General features: G+C 40.0%; 1 protein-coding gene across 1 annotated transcript in view; it reads right to left on the bottom strand.

Moving 5' to 3' along the window:
- Fmn2 (formin 2) overlaps positions 1-23881 on the bottom strand; it is a 282857-nt gene that overhangs the window by 243027 nt on the left and 15949 nt on the right. The window contains exon 2 of the mRNA XM_051186365.1: positions 9654-9820. Coding sequence (XP_051042322.1) covers positions 9654-9820 — 167 coding nt within the window. The remainder of the gene's footprint in view (positions 1-9653; positions 9821-23881) is intronic.

The following is a 23881-nucleotide window of genomic DNA, read 5'->3' as shown; positions in this document are numbered from 1 at the left end:
GAGGCCCATATAGAAAGACTAGGAAATTGTAGTATAGTGTCTGTTCCCCAGAAGTCCTTTTCCTATGGTCAGTCATTTGCATAAAGGTCTCTATTCCCTTGGGAGCTTGAGGAGAGTTCCTGCTTAATAACGCAGTCATTCTACTTACTTATGTCTAGGAAGGGAATTTATGGTCTTTTCATTAACATATGACTGGTGCCTATTGTCAAGGTCAAGACTAGCTTCCTCAACCCCTGATCTCAAGCCACATCCCAGCTTACATGTCTCTTATCTCCAGTTTAGTCCTATGTGCAACTACATAGTATAAAGGGTATAATCTTTTCTCAATATAATGCTGCTGGCAGGCATTCCAATTCGCCCTCAGTTCCTGTCTGCCCCCCAATCCCTGAGCAACAACTTACACATCCTCTCTGCAATTACCACAATGGGAAAAGTGCCTAATACTCCTGGAAGGTCAACTCAAGATCATTTGAATAATTCCTCTTTGCCAGACACAAACAAGCCCAGGGTGGAGACAGCTTCTGCCACTTTCTGGCCCTTCAAAAGAATCCTTCTACATCCTATTCTGTTCTCATTCCAGAGCTTATAATGTCCAAAGAGAACTGTGCCCTTCTTTGTGCTCCCCTATCCTGTTCACATTCATCTTCCTCATTTATAAAGTAACCTGTGTAGTGTGTATTCTAATTGGTCTTAATAATAAAAACCTGGAGTGGTTAATGGTGAAAAAATCAGAGAAGCAGAGCAGCCAGCCACTGTTTCGTACCTCTACCAAATCCTCCAACCAAAGAGGCCAACCTGTCCTCAGAATGAATGCTCTGAGCTCCTGTCTCCTGCCTTACATTCCTCTCTGCCCAGTCATATCACTCCTGTCTGCACCTCCCTAGTGCTGGGATTAAAAGTGTGTGATCCCAAGTGCCAGCTGTTTCTCTTTTAGACTGAATCAATTTAGTATAGCTCAGGGTGGCCTTGAACTCACAGAGATCTATCTGTCTGTCTCTGTCTCTTGAGTGCTGGGACTAAAAGTGTGCACCACCACAGCCTGGCCTCTATGGCTAACTAGTGTGGCTAGCTCCAGACTCTGATCTTCAGGCAAACTTTATTTGTTAAAGCACAAACAGATTATCACCACACACCTGCATTTAGACCACACCCTTTTGGACCCCTCAGAACTAAATGAAATGCTATCAATCTCTAATGTTAATCTCCTCAGTCTTTAACCTTACATTGTCTACTGGGTCCTCCACACCTCCTTAGCCCCAGTCCTCCATCCATTTCTAACTGTGAACACTCCCCTCGAAAGGAAAAGCAAGGCTCACAGCAGTTTCTCCATTTGTAAACTGTCCTAAGTTTCTTTACAATAAATATTTTGTGACTGTCTCGTTAGAGAGAGGAAAGTCAAATTCATTGAATGAATTCACCTTCTTAGTATTACTGAGAATACATCAAGACTAAACCAACTGCAGTGTGCAAGCCAAGTCTGTGCCCCCTCCACTTCCTACTGTAAATGGAAGTTTTATTAGGCAATACAGCCACATTTATAGACTGTGTATTGTCTGTGTAACCCATACCAAAGCAGGAATGAATGGCTTGACAAAGTCTGTAAGATAATTCCTAAATTCTAAAACACTATTTTCCTGATAATCTTTTTATTTAAATTTGAAACAAGCTTATTTTACATGCCAATCCCAGTTTCCAAACCCTCCTTCCTCCCCTGTTCCCCCAACCAACCCTCATCCCAAACCCCTTTCTGCTCCCAGGGAGCAGTCTTCCATAGGGAGTCTTCAAAGTCTGCCATATCATTTGGAGCAGGGCCTAGACTCTTTAAGTAAAACCTTAGTCATCTAAACAACCAAAAAGTAACATAAATGTCCCAAGTTTCGAAAGTCCAGTAAGGCTTAAGAGGGAGAGCCTATAAGCATCTCACAGGGATGCTTGTGTTCTCAGAACAAAGCACCTACCCTTGGTCACTGTGTCTGGATTCTACTCTTCAGTGGAAACCCTGTGGTAGCACATACTGCTAATGGAAAGAAGTGCATGAGAAAGACTTCCTTTCCACAGAAAGGATGGATCTCAGGCGTATCCAGCAAAAGGGAAGGAGAAGAAAATCATGACGGAAGAGTTGGCTTAATCCCTCATTTTAATAAACGTCCATCACCCACAATCACGACGAACTGGGAACCACCATACACTGTGTGCCAAGGGAGTGATTCAAAGTACAAGTTCCGGAAGCCAAAATGTGCATCTGAAGCAGCGTGGTCCTCTCAAATGAGCAAACACAAAGAAAGCCCTTCTTAAAAAGTGTATCCCCAGTGTGTCTTTTTAAAGATCTCTGCTTTAAAAAAAAAATGTTTAGCTAGCATAGAGAATAATGAGTTTCATTATGACATAGCCAGGCCTCAAAGGGATACACGTCGCTGTACTTTGCTCAAATTCACCCCTTATCACTTATCCTCAGTAGACCCTTCCTTTCCACTCTTGTTACCCTTCTTCCCCACAGAGTGCCCTTCTGCTTCTGTGTCTAATATATTTATATAATATAATATCACACACACACACACACACATCATGTCTTTCTTTTCTCTGTGACTCTATCAGTCCTGCCCATCCCTTTTTACTCCTTTCTGCATAATTTTCTCTCCAACTTTCATTTTTTAAAAAAATATACTTTTAAAACTTCATTGTGGCTGGGCTTTGGTGGCACACACCTTTAATCCCAGCATTCGGGAGGCAGGGGCAGGCAGATCTCTATGAGTTTGAGGCCAGCCTGGTCTACAGAGCTAGTTCCTGGACAGGCTCCAAAGAAATACAGAGAAACTCCGTCTCAAAAAACAAAACAAATAAAAAAAAATTAAAATTAAAAAAAAAACTTCATTGTGAAAACTTCAGTGAACTCAGAGTTGGGGAACATTTCTCCACCCATACCAATGCTGAAGGCAGCATCTCCACTGAGCACAGAACATGGTCATTAGGTGGTATTACAGCAATGGCCACTACTGTATTCACAACACTTTTTTGTTGTTGCTAGTCTGGGATGGATCCAATTAAATGTTCATATACATGAGCCTGTAGGGGACATTTTACATTCAGGCCACAACAATCATGAACCTGAGATTGTAAGAGGATTATCATACACTGCTGGACTGTATCTGTCTCCTTCTGATATGACATTGGGACCTAGGACATATAGAATGAGTATGAAGCCATTCTGTTTCATATTATGCTTTATATGATCACTTAAGTCATTAGGACACATGTCCTCTAAATGCATGAGACTTCACACATAACAGCCATATGTTCTACCACTGAGTTACTGCAACAATACTTCAGAATCGATAATACCACTGAGGTTTTTAGTTTTATTTTTTTAAAAAGGCATCTCTTTTTCCCTCTAACATAAGATTAGTAAAACTGCATATTGAAGCGGGGTCTCACACTGTAACTAAAAGTGTACAGGAATCACACTGTAACTCAGGCTGGCCTTGAACACAGGGCAATCATTCAGTCTCAGCTTCCTGAGATTTCAGGTATGAACCACCACACCTAGTTTAAAACATTTTTATACATGATCATCTCAGAAGTAAAATTTACACATTAATGACTACAGGATGCACTCATATAAGCATCACTGAGTGGTAGCACAAAGAATTATAGGAATAAAAAGAAACACCACTATTTCCCACACTCAGAGAAATCAGAAAAATGACAACATACAATAAAAGGCAGACATGTCTGTTCAAGCAAGCCTTTAGTCCCAACATTCAGAGGAGGATGCAGCAGGAAGATTGTCACAAACTCAAGGCCAACCTAAGGGTACTGGCTGGTTTTATGTGTCAACTTGACACAAGCTAGAGTTAGAGGAAGGAGCCTCAGCTGAGGAAATGCCTCCATGAGATCCAGCTGTAAGGCATTTCTCATTTAGTGATCAATGTGGGAGGGCCCAGACCATGGTGGGTGGTGCCATTCCTGGGCTGCTGCTGGTCCTGGGTTCTAAAAGAAAGTGGGTTGAGCAAGCTATGGGAAGTAAGCCAGTAAGCAGCTCCTCTCCACAGCTTCTGCTTCAGATCCTGCCTCTGGGATCCTGCCCTGTCTTGAGTTCCTGTCCTGACTTCCTTCAGTGATGAATGGCAATAGTAAAGTGTGAACCAAATAAACCCTGTCATCCTCAGCTTACTTTTGTGGTCATGGCATTTCATCAAAGCAATAGAAACCCTAACAAAGACACTGGGGTATATAGTGAAGTGCAGGCTAGTATAGCCTAAAAATCTCTCTTTCCCTCCCTCCCTCATTCCCCCTCTCTCTGTGCATTTGTGTAATAAAAACATATAATAAAGTAATAAAGGTCTTTCACTTTACTCTGATCTTATTATTGATACAAGAACAAGAGATATAATTTGATATCTTGCAATGCATTTGTCAATATAAAAAGTTACTAATACAGGGCATTTTTTTTCCCAAGACAAATTATGTGTTCTTCAAAGAATGAAGCCAAGTTGAGACATCTTGATACATATCCACATATGTCCCTTAAAAATAAATGTATTGCATATCTTAAAATAAAGTTGAATTTTAAAAAAGGTGGTTCTTGTGGAAAACAGTAAGCAAATTTCTTCTTTTGGATTTTTATTGACTACTGGAAATCCATCCCTTCTCCCCATATTAAAGTTACATACCTAAGAACATCTAACTACCCACAAAGAAGTTATCTGTGAATGAAATGAATGAAGTTATGTAGCAAATTGATCTTCAGCAATTTGGAGTTCCTTTCCTGGCATTAGCAGTACCAGATAAAATAACCATTTTTATTCTTTGGTGAAGCACTATTTTAAAAAGTAATCTTTGTTCTTCCATGCTATGTCTTCTATAGAGTATCCCCAACATTCACACACACACACACACACACACACACACACACACACACGAAGAGAGAGAGTACTAAATACCACAGTCGTATTTGAGAGAGAGAGAGAGAATACTAAATACCATACCACAGTCATATTTGAGTGTAATACTTCTGGAGCAAAGGACAAGGAAATGGAGTGACTATGGAATGGTCATGAACACAATCCCAGGTGAGCATGATGTGTTCTTCTTCACAACTTTGGCTGTGGCTTTTCCTAGTTTTTCCACTTCTGTAAGAAGTGGTAGCAATGAAAACAGAGACCCAACATAAAGCTGATTCTCACATCATATAAGGCTCAAGTCTACATTCCATTGTGCATTATATTTCTCCAAGTGTTTTCATGATTACTGGACATAAGTAATGTTTGATCACTCAAGACAATTCACTGAATGGATATTCTAGTTCTTCATGTCCTCAGTAACCTTCCTGTTCTGCACAAAACAAGACATACTTGTGGAATGGCTTAGCAAGTCTCTACAAGACAATAATGTAAACTAGCATTGGCCAATTACTGTGTTAAATGCTTTATAACTTAAGCTCATTTAGTGTTAAAGACAATTCTAAGCCAAGGTAATATTATCACAGGAAAATTTTAATGTGATCCTGAATAAACATAATCTCTTCCTAAGTGGAAAAAATGGGATCAAAATCTAAGTCTAGAGTCTGCTCTTAGCTACTCTGGAGAGGCCTGTAAAGTAAACAAAGCCAAAAACTCTGGGGAATGCCTCCACACAAATATTAATTTACATTTAGACTACTGGATGAAAAATTAATTGTAATATGTGTAATATAATATTATAGGACAATAGCAAGCAGGAGTGGACAAACATAGTGACTACAGAGGTAGCATGTAATTCTGAATGGTGTCCTGAGACAAAGAGTAGAACTGAAGCTGGAGAGACAGCTCTGTAGTTAAGAAGGACACTGCTTTTGCAGTGAACCAAAGTTCAGTTCCCAGAACCCACACTGGGCAGCCCACAACCAAGAGACCTTCAGCTCTGGAAGATCTGACTGCTCTTCTCAGAGTCACCAGCAACTGCACTCAAGTGCATATACCCACACAAAAATGCATATACACACATAATTAAAAATAACTTAAAATCTTTTCAAAGGAATAACACTTGTGTGGGCAGATTGGTGATAAGAAACAGCCACTAAATGTTACAGTGAGTGAGCAGTAATAACAAAGGTTAGACTCCAATCCAAAGATAAAAAGATAAGAAGGTGTCATCACACAGGGGCTGATTGGATAACTCAAACACACAGAGAAACAGAAGATGATGGAGCAAGAGGGAATGGACAGCACATATCTCCAGCTACTTCTGCAAGTAGTCCCAGCCATGGCTCCCGGCCAGGCAGAAGAGACAGAAGCCTCAAGCCAAAGAAAGTCCAGGTAGCCCATTGAAAGGGCTGGCAGTCCTATGCAAAGGATAAGACCAGAATTCTTAGAAGCCTAAGTCCAGTTTGAGGATTTCTTGGATCAATAGCTCCTGTCTCCTCCCACCTTATATTCCTCTCTGCTGCTGGGATTAAAGGTGTAGGATCCCAAGTGCCAAGTTCACCTTCCTATGAGCTCTGTTTCTCTTTTAGACTGGATCAATTTTGTATAGCTCAGTATAGCCTTGAATTAACAGAGATCTGTCTGCTTCTGTCTTCCAAGTGCTGGGATTAAGGGTGTGTGTCACCACTGCCTGGTCTCTAAGGCTGACTAGTGTGGCTAGCTTTACACTCTGATCTTCAGGTAAGCTTTATTTGTTAGATCATAAACAAAGTATCACCACAGGATAACAAAATACTAACATGCCAAATCTTTAACTGAAGTAGGTCAGTTCCTAAACTGCATCAGTAAGATTCCCCATATCAAAAAATATAGATGTTTTTAAAAATGACATATCTAAACAGAGACAGGTAGGATGCTATTATAAGATCAGTAGACAGGAAGAGTTGCAGGTACAAGCCCAGTGCTACTGGGTTCCATCTTGTAAGAACTGTCCCTGGGAGAATTGTTCAATGGAGATGCTCTCAATAACTCTCTTCTGGAAATCGGCAGAAAGACTAATTATCAGAAATGTCTCTCCCCAGAGATGAACACATTCCTTCCCATCCCCCACTGACACCTTAGTCTTTGTAATATTGAGTATGTTTGTTTCCTTTGTAGTTTGAGAAGAAAAAAAAATCCTTGACTCAGTATTCATTAAGCTGTGGGGCTGTTTCTGATCTGCTATTTTAGAATATGGAACAACATTTCCCAAGAGAGTACCTTTAATTTCTTCTTTGTTTTGTGTTCATTTGGTGCCAGGAATAGAGAGGTAGTACACAGCCAAAGAATATTGCCAAGAGGAAAATGATCACTTCTAGCCGGAGAATGAAATCCCTATTTTCTGTGTTTGTTTTTTACTTTCATGTGACACTTAGCTACCTTCCAAGACAGCAGGGCTAAAGAAGCATTTTCAGCCCCTCCAACACCAGAGTGGGTGGAGTAAGGTGACACATAAGTAACAAGCTTAACTTAAAAAGAGAAAGCAAAGGATGTGGCTCATTGGTAGAACCCTTTGCTAGCATGCTTGGGGACTTGAGTTTTCTCCCCAGTATTACAATAATAAGTAAGTAATAAAAACTTTTAAATGAAGGAATTGGGTTATCCTGTTCTTTTCAGCTTATTCCAATTTCACACTTGCTGAGATTGGAAAGACTTTTAAGTTCAGCTTTAATTAGGAAAAGAAAGTTAATTTGGTAATAGTTTTCATAAGAAAGCAAGTGCTAAATTGTTATGCGAACTTCTCCTGGGACAATATGAACAAATTCACACTCACAAAACTATTCATCCCTGCTAGGGCAACCATGACATATCAAAATACCAATCCCATGGACATTCAACATGGCAAACCAGTGACTTTATTATGTGTACTTACAGATCGAGGGAGAGGGGTGATCCAACAGAGTAGATGACTCCCCAAACAGCTATCTCACTAAAAGGTCACACTCTAGCCTGGATGACAACTCCCCTATAACTGTAGAGATGGAGTCCCCAGCTCCTCATTCCTTCACTTAACTTTGCATACACCATATATTCTAGCACCTTTCCAGACCACAAGACCATGTGAAGCTTGGACAGAGTTACATAAAACTGAGAAGAGTGCTTGAAATCTCAGGTAAGACTATGTCCCCACCCCACCCCCTTCTCTCAGGAGGGAACATCAAAAGACTAGATCTTGATGGTGCAAGTAGTCACAACTGCTCTGATGATGGTGACAACGGCTGTTATAAATAGATGATAGTATGTAATACAGACATAGCTAGTGTTTCTATTTTATTGTGTTTACCATCTCTCCAAATTGCCCTTCTGTTATTTATCAGAAGGTAGCTCTACAACACACCACACTGTAGCCCTCAGGTTCTCTCTCCAGAACCACACAATTCCCACAAAGAAGAGAAGAAGCTTTGTAAATTATCTAACTCTTCCCATAAGAGAAAAAGATCTATCTAGCAGTGATTAGCTGCCAAGTCATTAAAAAAAAACTTTAATAAAAAATAAAAATATATCTTTAAGAAGGTCCACAAGTCATGACATATCATCTAGAATTTCTTCTCTCAGACCACAACTGAAATCTCTGAATATTTTATTAGATTTCTTCTGTTCATACTAAAGGGAGATGGGGAAAGACCACAGGTTAGGATTGGTAAACACGAGGAAGAAGAAAGCAGCAAGCATGGAAACTCTGCTATTTACTATCACCTTTTCATACTCTTTGGTTCTGGGGACAATGCCTCACTGTGCAGCTCAGGCTGTCCTGAAACTCTTGATCCTCCTGCATCAGCCTCCCAGGTGATGGGATTATAGGCATGAGTCACCATTATCTGGCGCTATAACCAGCTCTAGACCTCAGCCTCTGTTTACATTCCCTGTCTTTTGAGGTATGTTTGGCAATACTGGAAGGAATGTAATCAGCCATGTGATCAGAATCCAATGTCGTCAAACACTCAGTTCCTGGGTTCTTCACAAGAGATCCAACAAGACCCCCCCCCCCCAGCTTTTTCATGAGACATAAACAGGAGAATTCTTGCCTGTCTCAGTTTTAGGTGCATGCTTCTCAGAACCATGCCACACATGCACCACATACCTGAGAAAGTTAAAACTCTGGCTTGACGGTGCTAGTCCGGGGTAGTGCTGGTATTCATGATGAATTTCGAACATGCCTTTTATGTTCCACACTATTAAGTCCTACTAAGTGGGGGCCTGGGTAAGTGCAGAGACTGCTGCTTCTTCTTGTTAATGTTTAGTTCACAAATGAGTTGGGAAAACACACAGCATTCTGGTGCCCATGGAAACCTATGACCCACTGGGACTCCTATTTTACCCTTTGGTGCAACTTCTGGTGGAATGCTCTGTGACCAGCACAGAAATACTGATGTGTGAGGTACTGTTCAGTTCAGTGACAAACATTTGCATGTTCAATCTCTACCAAAAAGAAAATTTCTCAGAGATCTTAAAATAAGCCCTAATTACAGCAGGCTAGGAAACTACTATGGGATTTTTGTTATTGTTGTTGTTTTTTAAAAGGAGGTTTGCAAACTATATCTACGGCCATGTTCTAAAGAAGAGTATAGAAATAGACAAGCTGGGCCCTTGAGTAGTGAGTGGCTCATGGGAGAAAGCCTTGCATCACGTGTTGTTTTTAAATTATAGGGAAATTGGGGCAGACACACAGCACAGCTGCTACTCCAACAGACAGAAGTGGATTCTCCTACTTACATCAAATGGAGCTGAACTTGACCCAGCATTCTGATTACATGGTTCCCTGAAGCAGTCACTAAAAGGAAGTAGAAGGCCCATGGCAATGATCCGTGAGCAAAATTTTTCTGCTTCTTCAGGAGGTCCGTTCTCCTGCTGGCGGAACAGCTTCTCCAACAGAGTCCGCCCTGTGTAGGAAACAGTCATTAGTTGGGGTTGGCAGATCACCTGACTCGGAACTCTCCAGAGAGAGGATGGTAAACATCACCAGTGAGCAACAGTCTCCAAGGCTACTTGTGTGAAGAAAGGATTCTAATGAATGAAACAGGGCCTGCCGGATGAGGCCAGACACCACATAGGGAAGGGCACGGGGTGCACTCTCCCAGGTCCCCAAATGCCTCCGGCCTCAAAAGACAATAGTGTGTGTTACTGACTATACATTCTGCACCTGTAAGGAACCCCCACCCCTTTGGGGTTTAATTAAGCAATTCTCCCTTCTTCTTGTTTACCCTCTAGGGGATTCTCTGAAGAAGTAGTGAGTAACCCAAACTACCACCATTTGGGCCTAGAAATGTCAGAGGCTGGCATTCACATCTCACACCCAGTACTAGGGAAAAGCAGAGAGGGAGGCATAAGCAAAGGTATCAGCCAGTCCATTAAAAAAAAAGGCAAGTTGGCCAGCAAATAAAAGTCATCCTGAAGAGGAAAAAGTTAGAAGTGTTTTCAGTTGCTCCATAGAAACAGCTATGTGTGAGGTCTGGAAAGACGGCTCAGCGGTTGAGAGAACTTGGTGCTTACAGAAGACCCTGGTTCTGTTCCCAGAATCCACATGGTGGCTCACAACCATCCACAGCTCCAGTTGCAGGGAATCCTCCTCTGGCCTCTGCAGGCACTGCACACATGTGACATACAAACATACATGCAGGCAAAAACACCCATACACATAAATAAAATAATAAAATTTAAAGTCTAAAGAATTTTTCAAACAAAAAATAATTCGATAGAAGGTCTAAAATTTGAATCTTTTGTCATTTCTCCAGAGAAGAGAAGTACTCTTAAAAAGGGAAGATGCGGCAAAAGGGGAGGTATTAGAGGCATCAAGACAGGTAAATGGCAAAACACACAGAATAAATGCCTGTGGACTGCTCAGAAATAAACTAGACATCTATATTATGAGCCTATATTATAGGCTCAGGGAACATCAAAATAGAAAAGCAGGAAGACTAGAAGAGGTCTTGAGGACTGGTGTGAATCATTGTCACCTAGGCATGACAGTAAAGGGACCGCGGTACTCAAGAACTCTCAGCAACTATGGTTGCCTGAATAACATCAAGCCAATCAATGTTCCAGCATAGACAGCAGAGAGGCACGCAAGACCCAGCCCATCTCCTAGACGCTGTTGTCCATTGATGCCTCCTAAGGGGGATAGTCTCAATTTTCTTTAGGCTCAGTTTTCTTTAGGGATGTAGACGCTGGAAGAATAACTATGTTCCACACTCATATGAAGTAATCAAAATGTGTGTGTGCATGTATGAAATTCTCGGAGAAAACTAAAACATTGTAATGACTAAAAGACTGACAACTGAGGGAACAAGCAGCACGGAAAGACTGGTAACACAATGACCACAGGCTATGTGTAACCAAACAGCAGAAACAGGAAAAGCTCTACCATCTCCAGATGCTAGAGCAAGTGAGCTCTGTGTAAATCATCTATAAAGGATGGATACTTTCATGGTCCAGGGCCTTGGAACCCAGAATATCTCTAGCTCTCTTGTCCACTCACTCTTCTGAGTGTCTTCCCATTCTCTTCCTTAATAAACCAAAAACAAGCATCCTGAAAACCTTCTATGAGCCCCTTACCACCATTATAGATCCCTCTATAAACTTTTTCATGTAACTGACCAGTTTACTTAAATGACTGTGAAATCTTTTTTTTAATATTCTATTCCTTTACTGAAGTCAAACATTTCATGAGAGCAACACATGGCCTGAAAACCTGCTAACTTGAAGCAGGAGATAAATACTTGGAGAATGTCTAGAAATCCATATTTATTCATATTCTACTCAGAATATAAAAAGGAATTGCACACACACACACACTTTCTTTTGCCCACCTGCCTTAATGTAATCCTTTAAGATACCACCTCTCTATTGCTTGGTGTTCTAAATTTGAAAGAGAGGTCTCAAATTAATAATACAGATGCTAACTGTTACATGGCCTTTCTTTAGGACCCATACTTCCTGGTGACATCTGCAGTACTTGTACTCATTCCTTCTCATTCCTTTCTATACCAGAGAATTGATTAGCCCTGGTTTGAAGATTAATACTTCTGAAAAGAAAGTGCAAAGTGAGAGTTGAGTGGAGGCCCTTTGTAGCCTTTTGACAAAGACTCAGAGAGCCCTCCTAGAAAGGCCCCCAATCCCTCTAGCTCCTGGATATCACCACTTCCCAAGACACACAGGGCCCACTGAGAAAGACCTCCCATCCCTCCAGCTCCTGGACACTGCCCACCTCCAAAGAGCCACATGGGCCCACTGAGAAAATCTGTCCCACACATCCTTCTGGCTACTGGACCCTACCTCTCCTCTATGAACTTTGGCATTGAGACAATCCCTTTCTCCTTTCCAAACCTTCTTTCTGAATGAAGTCACCACTGTTTCCTCTCAACACTTTGCCTCTCAACTTCACTGGCTCATTGTGAGTCAACAGAGAGACCTTAGTTTTATAAATAATGTCAATCACTTTAGAGAGGCTAGTTAGATATTAAGGGGCTTAGAGAGCACCAAAGATGGACTTTTCTCTGCCAACTGCCAGCTTATAAAAACACAAAACAGAACAAACAAACAAAAACAGGATTCTGATTGCTAGTCAAATAAATGGGGTCTCACTAATATCTCTGGCTTTGGGTGCATACATAATATTATGAACTGTATATCTTCTGTTGATAAGTATTACCTTACAATATCACTTTCTAACACAGGGCCTTCTGGCCTATCCTCTCCTTGGGAATCTATCTAAATAGTCCTGTCAATCACCTGGACAGAAAAAAAAAACCTGTTAGGGACAGCTGCTTGTTTTAGGGGCTTTAGAACTAGCATACACCAAAATAAAGAAGGATCATACATGCCTATAATCCCAACAGTCAAGAAATGGAGGTCTGGGAACCAGACATTCAGTGCTATCCTTGGTTCAAAGCAAGCTTATGCGAACCTGCATTAAAAGAAAGGAAGGACATAAGGGAAAGAAGGAGGCAATAATATGAAGACTCCCTAAAATGCACATTAGCAGAATAGTCTCTGGCCATCCACTGAGAATGCTTCATCTTCTGTAGTAAATTATTCTTTACTGGACTTCATGGGCTTCATCTGAATTCTCTCAACAATGATCAAAGGACCAGGGAGTCCTAAGAGAGAACCCAGTGACATGGCTGCACCATCCAATTCTTTCTATAAGGACAAAATAGTCAATGTCTGTGGCTTTGTGGGCCACATGGGTCATATATTCTTACCTGGTTGGATTCTACAGCATCCATTCTTAGCTCAGAGTTTACAAAGCCAGGCTCCAATCTATACATTGGATTTGAGAAGTAAGTTTATGTTGGTTGCTGTGCATTTTGTAAGTCAACCCAAAACCTCTCATAAGCTAGAGAAATCCCCTTACCACTGAGCTATATAGAGCCTCATCCTAAATTTCATACACAAACATACATTTGTACCAAAAGCACTGGACATGGAATTCTTATGCCTCTTCTCATTTCTGTCTATAAAACATAACTAGTCTTTAAAATCCAACGCAACAAAGCAAGCAAAAATAGCACCTATATTCTTCATTCCCCTGGATCATTAGGATATTCTTTGATCTCCCAACACATTTTTACGTGGAAATGAAAGATCTCTACAGAACTGAATTTTATCTGTCTCTAACTAGACTTAATATCTAGGAAACTTCATCTCAAATCTTAAGTGGTTAATTACCAGAGCATATCCATTGTGCACATAACGGTTGCACATATGAAGGGGCACACATGACTACGGTACTTCCATAGGACTCAGACACTGTGTAACAACATGACAACAGAAAGCCAGGGCACAGGTCTTGATGTGTGAGTGCACGTAGCAGAGTAAATAAGTATGTAAACAAAAGTCACAAATTATCATAGAGGGTGCAAGAGAAGGCACTAAAATACTTTGAATTCCAGTTCTATGATGGGAAAGTTGATAAATCTTTTATCCAGCGTTTCCAAGCTATGATATGTATTCACAGCTCTTATCTCACAGGGACCAAGAAATAGCTCACTCTGGGACCAGTTATGAATGACTATTCCAGGAACACGGACTCTGGTTCGCCAAATACCATGTTCCAACATAGCAATAATTTCATGAAGATTTACAGCAACAAAGGCACTTTAAAAATATATTGGTAAACCGAGCAGTGGTGGCAAATGCCTTTAATCACAGCACTTGGGAGGCAGAGGCAGTTGGATCTCTGTGAGTTCAAGGCCAGCCTGGTTTACAGAGTGAGTTCTAGGACAGGCTCCAAACTACACAGAGAAAACCTGCCTCAAAAAACTAAATATATATATATATATATATATATATATATATATATATATTATGTATGTATGTATGTTTGTTTGTATTACTGGAGATTGAGGCATACACATTTAATCCTAGTATTCATGAGAAGGAAGCTGATGGATCTCTGTTAATTCCAACCCAGTTTGGTCTACGTAACAAGATCTAGCCCACAGCACACAGTGAGACCCTGTCTCCAGAAAAGGAAACACAAAACAAGTAAACTATAGCAACAATTTACATTAGTGAGACAATCAGGTAGGCATGTGACAGTCAAGCAGGGAAATCTGTTCTAGGTCTCAGATGACATGATGACATCCTTAGCTTTTGGGCTGGTGATTCTCACAGAGATATTAGGTCAAGCACAGAAGCAGCAGAAAACCCATATTAAGGACACTACAATCAGTCCATCAGTCTTGTCTAATTTTTAACACGGTGCATCTCTTTGCCGGGAACTTCAGTTTGTACTCTATTAAACCCAGTTTTCAAAAATTCAGTACTATGGGTGACCCTCCATGCCTGGAGCACAAGATAGCACAAATACCACATTCCCAGTTGTACCAGTCAGAGAAACACCTCTAACCAAATACACTATAGCCTTAGGTTGAGAACAATGCCCAGAGAATTTCTCTGCCTGTATTAACTATGGTAATTTGGCTGCCCATTAAGGACATCCTTGTCCTGAAATCCTCTCCCAAGGAGGCATCTTATTTCAATTCTGACATATTTAAGGGACAAGTAAATGGGAGAGATTATCCTTTGTTCTCACAAACATTTTCAAATAATTTAATATCCTTCAAAAGTATAAGCTACTTTGAAAGCTCATGACACATGACATGGGGCCACTTGCTACTCTGTCCATTAATCTTTTGCCATTCCCTCTTCAGCTCCACCATTCAACCAGCGCTACAACATTCAACAAGCACTATATCCTTTTTAGCCACCACTTTCCAGAAAAAGTGCATCCTGGGAATGTAGTTCACTGATAGATGGCTATCCTAGTATGTATAAGACTTTGGGCTTTATCCCACAACCAATAAATAAATAAACATCCCTTGATCTACAACACTCTATTCCCAGTTACTGTTGTGGTTTTTTTTTTTTTTTCACATAAAAAACTACTACCTGAAATTATAGACCGTTATTGCTTTTTTCCCTTTACTCCTGGATCAGCATGTTCTAATATGACTTCCATGTATGTATACTAAAAACAAAACAAAAACAGGAACTAGAGAGCAATGTAGTACCTATATGAGTCAGATTTTCCATTACTATGTCAAGAATCCATGGAAAACAACTTAAACGAAAAAAATATTTCATTATTATTAGTTCCCTGCTACAATTCATAGCCCATGAGTGATTCCAGACCTAGGATGCTTCAAAAGACCATAGCAGAGGAACCATGTGGTGAGGCAACTCACTTGATAGTGGGCAGAAAGCAGACAGGAAAGGTCCAGGGACAAGATATCCCTAGAAGTCATCTCCAGCTAGACCCCACATACTAAGGCTTCTATCATCACTAAAATAGCATGATCATCTGGCTTCAAGACATGAACATGCAGTTACATTTCACATTCGAACTACAACACAACCAATGACTTTGTTTCTTCCATTTGTCCCTTAACTCACTTGTCTCTCATCTTCATGAGAGTCACTTCTATTTTCTCTATGTTTCTGGTCACTTTTCCTCAAATTACCTTTTCTGGATTCCCTACCAACATATCCTGACAAATGCTCAGGACTTGACTCTTAGTCTCTCATAATCCCATGAATGTACATACCCCTTTTTATGAAATTGTGCGGCCTTGATGACTGCCACACTGATCACATATGTATAGGAGACAATATAATGAGACAGAAGGTAAAGATAGCTATAGAAAACCCTGAACGGGGGCTGGAGAGATGGCTCAGTGGTTAAGAGCACTGACTGCTGTTCCAGAGGTCCTGAATTTAATTCCCAGTACCCACATGGTGGCTCAAAACCATCTGTTAAGATCATCTGGTGCCCTCTTCTGTCCTTGTAGGGAGGACACTATTTACATAATAAATATAAAATAAATCTTTAAAAAAGGAAGGAAGGAAAGAAGGAAGGAAGGAATCCCTGGATGGGAGGTTTGGGAAGGAGAACTCAAAGAAGCACCATGTTCCATGCTGCTATTCCTGAACCTAACTGTCATCCATACTATGGACAGGGAACATCTAAGGACCAGTTCAGCAACCCCAAGAGTCTAAGAGTGATCTATCACAGAGTTATAAGATTAAATGAAAAAATGTATCTGAAACATTTAGAGTAACCCCTACACAATAGTGAATGGATTAGTGACATCTTGGGAACAGTGCAAATTTAAAATGTCCAATAATAAAACATATTGGGTTTTATTTAAATGGATGTTTTACATTTTATTACATTTATTCCTTCCTCTCTCTCTCTCTCTCTCTCTCTCTCTCTCTCTCTCTCTCTCTGTGTGTGTGTGTGTGTACATGTGTATACATTGCTAGTGTGTGGACAGTGAGTTTTCAGCTATGACCACCTGGGTCCTAGAAATCAAACAATCTGGCTTAGTGGCAAAAACCTTTACACACTGAGCCATCACACTGGGCCAATTTGCATTTCCGAGACAGTTTCTTACTGTGAAGCCTTCACTAGCCAGGAAGTCAGTATGTAAATTAAACTGGGATCACGTGGTGGCTATCATCTTGCATCAGCCTTTTAAGTGCTGGAGATACAGGCACCATGCCTGGCAATTATTAGGTCTTTCAAAGATGCCTTTATTCAAATGATTGGCAGTTATATAGCCAGCCATTAAAGATCCCAATCCACAGATATCAGAGAACCAATTTTTTTAAAAAAAGCATTTATCCTCTCTTTGTCTGTATGAAATTGTATTCTGGGGTGTTAAAATATAACTAGTGAGTACAGAAAACTAGTCAGAGGAGAAAAACATCAACCTAAATGTGCAAAAAAAGTGCAGAATTAGGAAAATGTCATTCTGTGGTCTCTCATAGGATAATACTTGCACAGTAGATATCAAAGACACAGAAAACCCATTGGGGGAAAAATTCAATTGAGAAATTTGAAAATAAAGAGGAAAAGCTGTCACTTCCATACTCAGAGGCTGTTCATAGCAGTAATAGAAATAAGAAAGCTAGACATGGCAATCTACTGATTTTTGAATCACAAATTCAGCTAGTCTCAACATGCTGACTCTAATGCTTGAGAAACAGAAGATAACTGACCATGCAGCAAATCATGTGTTAGAATGCACCTTTCTGTCCATTTTACATAACACAGAGTTCTGAAAAGGGATTAGATATTCCACATAATCAAATTATTTACATAGAAATAATTTCCTTATAGCCTATAGGTAGCTGTCCTTCAGTATCCATGGAGGACTAGTGCCAGGGCCCTTGTTATGGATCATAGACATCCAAGTTCAAGGATGCCCAATGTACCATGTTTACATATACAACATGAATATTATGTAAGTAGGTGTGATAACAATATCTAGGGGATAAGGAGGAGAGTCTACAAGTGTCCATTATACTCAGTGTTTGTTTTTAATAGCTGCAGTCCACAGTTGTTTGATTCAAGGTTATTGAATACAGAAGAATAAAGTGTAGCTTAGAATTTTTTTGAGATGTATTATGAAGTATCTGATGCTAAAACAACAATCCTGTGAATTTATTTTTTATTATTCTATTAAAAGATAGTAATAGAGTTAGGGAAGGGAAGATTAAACTACTATAATACTGGTAATATAGATGATGTATGAAGCTGAGAAATAGATTCATAGTGTGGTAGTGGGAGGATTAAGTTTGCATAGTGAAATGTCTTAAATCTCCTATTTTAACAATTTAATGCCAACACTCAAGGATTATCTCAAGTTTGCAGTTAGCCTGATCTACACAGTAAGGTCCAGGCAAGCCTGGATTATATGGTGAAACTATCTCAGAAGAGATTTCACAGCAGGGCAAGCAAAGTCACTCAGTGGAAAAGTGCTGTTTAGTGTGTGCAAAGATTCAGGTTGAACTCCAAGTGCCACATGAAATATTGTTCGATGATATGTCTTAAAAATGTGTCTCAAATATTAAAATAATAAAATTAAATGTAGACACCTGACTTTGCAAGAGAGAGGCCTGTTTGTTAAAGAGTAAAGTCCTGGTGGTGAGACACGGAGAGCTTTTGTCTTTCCCAGCTATTCTTAGCTGGACTATATAGCTCTCTTTCCTGTCTGGAGAAAACAATCTGACCGGTCAAGGGAAGTGGGCAGAGGCATGAACATCTGTGTCTCTTCCAGAAGCTGAGGATTGAGAATTCCATCAGGACACACTCGGACAAATTCCTTGGTGAGCAGGACATGATGGTGAACATCTATAATCCCAGTACTTAGGAGGCTGAAACAGGAAGACTGTAAATTCAGCACTAACCTTGGGTATGTAATGAATCTCAGCCAGCCTGCACTACAAAATTATTAAAAGTGGAAAATAGACCGGCCTGACGCCATCTAAATTCAGAGTCACTTCTCAACTGTACAACCTGGCTGGATGAGACTATGAAGCAGTAGTCCATCAGGGTCTGTTTATGTGCTTGACCCTCAACCACATGAACTCACATTTCAAAGGATTCTTGGTTCCTTAATTTCTCTTCTCATTAGATGCAAACATGTCGATCATAAATACTCATCCTGTACATTTAAATGTGCTCAGAAACCCATATCTTTATTCTATCCCTTATCAACTGAGCTGTACTCTGTAATTATTTTGTACAGGATACCAAAAACAAACCAAGTGGCCAAACCACATCTGTTGGATGAACAACACGCATAGCACTGAAGTGGGCAATAGCCTTTCAAGGAAGACTGGTAGGATGTGTCACATCTGTCACTGGCAACTGCAAAGCCCACAGAGCTAGCCAAAGGCCTGTAGAACACTAGGCTATTATTCTTTCTATCTCTATGCTACAACCCTAGTCTAGTTTCCCCATCCCCAAACTTGAAATAGCCATCTTAATTAATCCTGTTTGTTCATTAATAACTTGGTAATGATTTTGACACAATGCCAAGTAAATATTATTTAGTATTCTTCTCATTAATAGCATTCTTAAAATACATAGTGGTGCCTACTGGTTAAAGGAGTTTCTGCTATTCTGGAGTACCTGAATTAAGTTAATATCAATTACAGCAGATAGCTCACAAACCACCTGTAACCCCAAAGACCTCAACACCCTCTTCAGAGCTTCCCAGGTACCCATGTATACACCTGACACACGTGTGTGCACATGCACACACACACACACACACACACACACACACCTTTTTAAGGACTGAGGATGGAGAAATGGTTCAGTGATTAAGAGCACTCAATGCTCTTACAGAAAGCACAGGTTCAGTTCCCAGCATACTACGGCAGCTCCCAACCATCTGTAACACAGTACCAGGTTATCTAATGCCCCATGTGGCCACAAAGACCATTAATATACATATGGTATACATATATACATAAAGTAAAAACACATATACACAAAAAATTGTCTTCAAAGATACAAATTATATACTCTGTACTTGTAAATGTAGTTTACAACTTAAAGGAAATTATAAATTTATTGTAAAGTCATTTTGAAAAGATGAATGAAGGAAGCACAGATCAAATTATCTTCACCTACTTTTATTTTACTTTTACATCTAGTAAACTTGCTTTAAAAGGAAATATTTAGGACCTTGCTTATGGGAAACATGGTGATATGTGCCTGCCTGCCTTCCTTCTTTCCTTCCTTCCTTTCTTCCTTCCTTCCTTCCTTTCTTCCTTCCTTCCTTTCTTTCTTTCTTTCTTTCTTTCTTTCTTTCTTTCTTTCTTTCTTTCTTTCTTTCTTGTGGCGAGGAGACTGAGGCAGTAGGATTGTGACTTCAAAGCTGGCCTGGAATCCAAGCAAGCCTACACTACCCAGACACTATCTTAAAAAAGAAAACAAAACTAAGACAAACAAACAAAAAAGAGCCCATGAGACCTGCTTGTTAGAACCCAAACCTTTGAGTTATGTTTTTTTTTATTTAAAAAGGTTACATTATATATTTTACTATATTTATTAAACTCATGTTCAAAATAATTCATTTACTGATAACCTAGGGACTCACTATCCTTTAATGCTCCCCCATGAGTCTGACTTACTTCCATCTTCCCTCCCTCCCTGTCTACATACAGATTCATACTGCAACTATCACAGCTTTATACACATGAACTCACTTTACATTCAAGCAGTAGCTGCAAACGTTCCTCTTACGTCAATAAACAAAACTCAACGGGCTGACAAACAACAGCTGCTAGGGTAAAAGCAGAAAGAATTATTTTTCATCACATTAAACATAGGAATCCCCCTGTGTAAGGGAGAATCAAAATCTCTTATCTCAGCACCTGTGACCAATGGCAGTATAAAATGTATAGAAACACACACACACACACACACACACACACACACACACACACACACCCTTGAGAAAGTTGTTTCTATATTTCTCAGCTCTATATTTCTCAGACTGGTCTTGAATGGATGTGCTCAAGCAATCTCCAGTCCTTGAGTGCTTGTTAGTAAAGTCAGGCACCACCATATTATCAGAAAATCCTTCTTGTGGACAGAACTATGTGGGGTAAGAGTCATTCGGCATCTGTCAGAATCATGTGAAAGGAGCAGAGAGGCAAGGATTTTTTTTTTTTAATCTTAATTTTTGGCATGGAGGGATAACCCTGGGTGTTAGACAATCCAAACCCAGGGCATGCTAAACAAGGTACTTAGCCACTGAGCCACATCCCTAGTCCCAGCAGAGCAGGGATGATAGTCACAATGTCAAAGAACCAGCTAAGCAATGAGAAGGTTCCAGAATCTGCCAGCATCATAAGACTGGACACTGGCAGTGCCAAAGCTGGATATCAACTTTGCTACCCTCATTCTTATTCCAGGGACCTTCTGCTTCTGAGTCAGCCAACAGCTCTGGGGAAAGCTTTTGGCAGAAGTTCTGCTGTTAAGATATAAAAGAAACAGAGCATGTGGTCTGCACCCTGCAGTGGCTCACAACCCAGCTCAAATGACCCCAGCCCAAAGAGGGGCAGATTTTAAAGCAATCTGTTTAAAAATGGTTACATTATTAAACACCTTTAGAGGAATTGAGGAGGGAGAGAAGTTGAAAACCAGATGCAGTAAAATCCTTAGGAACCTATTATAAGTTAAAGACTATGAGGCCCTCAGAGGGCAGTCAAGAGGAAAGCATGTTGCCTGTGTTAACCAGTAAGAAAACACTGAACTCACACAAGAGCCACAATCTTGTAGACAAGATGCTGTGTGTGGGCACTTAACTGGAGCACACAGAGCAGAAAGTCTCTGGGTCTTGACTCATTTGTGTTCTCTCCCACAGCGACAATAGAAGTTTCTTATTTATTTGCCTTCCACTGGCCTAGGTGACACAGTTAACTCTTGCCTCTTTCCCTTTCTTTCCTTGTTAAACTAGTCTAAGCAATATTCACAGCCCCCTTTACTCAGTGTTGGGACTGCTGGTGGACATCACCATACTAGGGTAGCCTTCGCTTAGCTGTTTTATTTTGCTTGCTGTGGTTTTGACAGAACACGTGACAACGGAGCATCAGTTCTCAACCTCTGGGTCATGACCCCTTTGGGGTGTCTCATACTTGATATTTACATCACAATTCATAACAGTAGGGAAAATCACAGCGATAAAGTAGCAATGAAATAATTCTATGACTGGGGTCACCACAACATAAGGAACTGTGTTAAAGCTTGCAGCATTAGGAAGGTTGAAGACCACTACAACAGAAGAGGCCCCTCTTCACACAGGCACAAAAGATGATGTAGGCTCATAAAGGGATGGGGTGAGGAGTGAGGGAGAAGTCTTCAAGGGTAAGAAGGCAGATTGGAGAAGCAATGTATCAACAACTACTAGAACCTATTGCTTTCCAGAATTAAATTGAAAGGAAAGATGAGTTTGTCAGAATATCTATCTGATCTATAAATAGGTCCTGGAGAACAGTTCAGTGGTTAAGAGCATTTCCTGGTCATCCAGGGAACTGGAGCTCAAATAATAGTACACAAACTGGATAACTCACAACAGCCTGTAACTCCAGCTCTGGGGTATGCAATAGTCTTCTTGGACACTGTAAAGACGTGTTGCTCTAATTGGCTTAATAAAAAGCTGAATGGCCAATAGCTAGGCAGGATTTGGGGGGGGGGCAGAGAGAACACTGGGAAGCAGAAGGCAGAGATTAGAGGTTGTCAGACAGACACAGAAGAAGCAGGGTGGGTGGAAGATGAGGTAACAAGCCATGAGCCATGTGACAGCATGTAAATTAAAAATATGTGTGAGTTTAAGTTAGTAATATGCCTAAGCTATTGGCTGATCATTTATAATTAATAATAAGTCTCTGTGTGGTTATTTAGGGGTGGCTGGTGGGACAGAAACCTCTACCTTTATCTGGCATCTCTGGTCACTTGAATGCACATATATATTCACAACATCCACATCCATACAAACTAAAATAATAAAAACAGCTTTTTTTATGAAAAGAAGTTCTATAAATATGTATAGACAGAACAGTGCACTTTATTTTAGACAAGAGCTTGCTTTGTGGCCAGAAACTCACTCATCAGCCCAAAATAGCTTGAAACTTAGGACAGTCCTTCTGTCTCAGCCTCCCAGAGGATATAATCACAAGTGTAGTCCACCATACCTGGCAAAATAATCCATTCCTTTAATATATATATATATATATATATATATATATATATATATATATATGCTTTTATTTACTATGTTAATGTGAAGGCATACATTCCAAGGACCATGTGTGTAGGTCAGAGAACAACTTTTGGGAGCCCATTATCTGTTTCTATCATGTAGACCTCAGGGACCCAACTCAGGTCATCAGGCTTGGAAGTAAGTGCCTTTACTCACTGAGCTATCTATCTCACAGGTCCTGGATGATAGACTCTTCAGTGATTGGTGGGTCATTTAAAATAAGTCAGGAAGGAACTATAAAATTCTTAGAATCAAATGAAAATGAAAGCACAAGAGCATTGGGAATGCAACAAAGCAGTTCTATGGAGAAAGTATACTGCTAGGAGTACGTAAATTTAAAAAAACATCATTGCTATTAATAGGAAATAAATTAATATGAACCTCAAGATCTTAGAAAAACAAGAAAAAGGAAAAACAGATACTAGTAGACAAAAACAAAGAATAAAGATTATCACATAAATTGATGAAACTCAAATAATACAAAAAAAAATCAATGAACTTGAGTTGTGCCTTTAAAAAAAAAACATGATCCACAGATCATTAACCAAACTAAAAAGAGAGAGAAGACCAAAATTAGTAAAGAATCTCACAGACAAAGGCAACGCCTTAGGTCAGGTAGAGTCTAACAGAGTTTAAATAAAAATTAAAATCACTGGACTCGAATATAATTCATAAAGTAGAAGGGGAAGGAAACCACCAAGTTCAACAATACATTTCAAATATAACTACCACCAGGTTGGTTTCATTCCAGGAATGCAAGGGCAATTCAATGTAATAAGTAAAAGCAATAAAACACATAAATGGACTGAGAGACAGAAATCACATGATCATCAAAAAGGACTTCTGATAAATTACCCATTCCTGAAAAGAAAACTC

Source organism: Phodopus roborovskii, unplaced genomic scaffold (assembly GCF_943737965.1).
Source record: "Phodopus roborovskii unplaced genomic scaffold, PHOROB, whole genome shotgun sequence".
NCBI lineage: Eukaryota > Metazoa > Chordata > Mammalia > Rodentia > Cricetidae > Phodopus > Phodopus roborovskii.
This window is presented reverse-complemented; position numbering and strand designations above follow the sequence as displayed.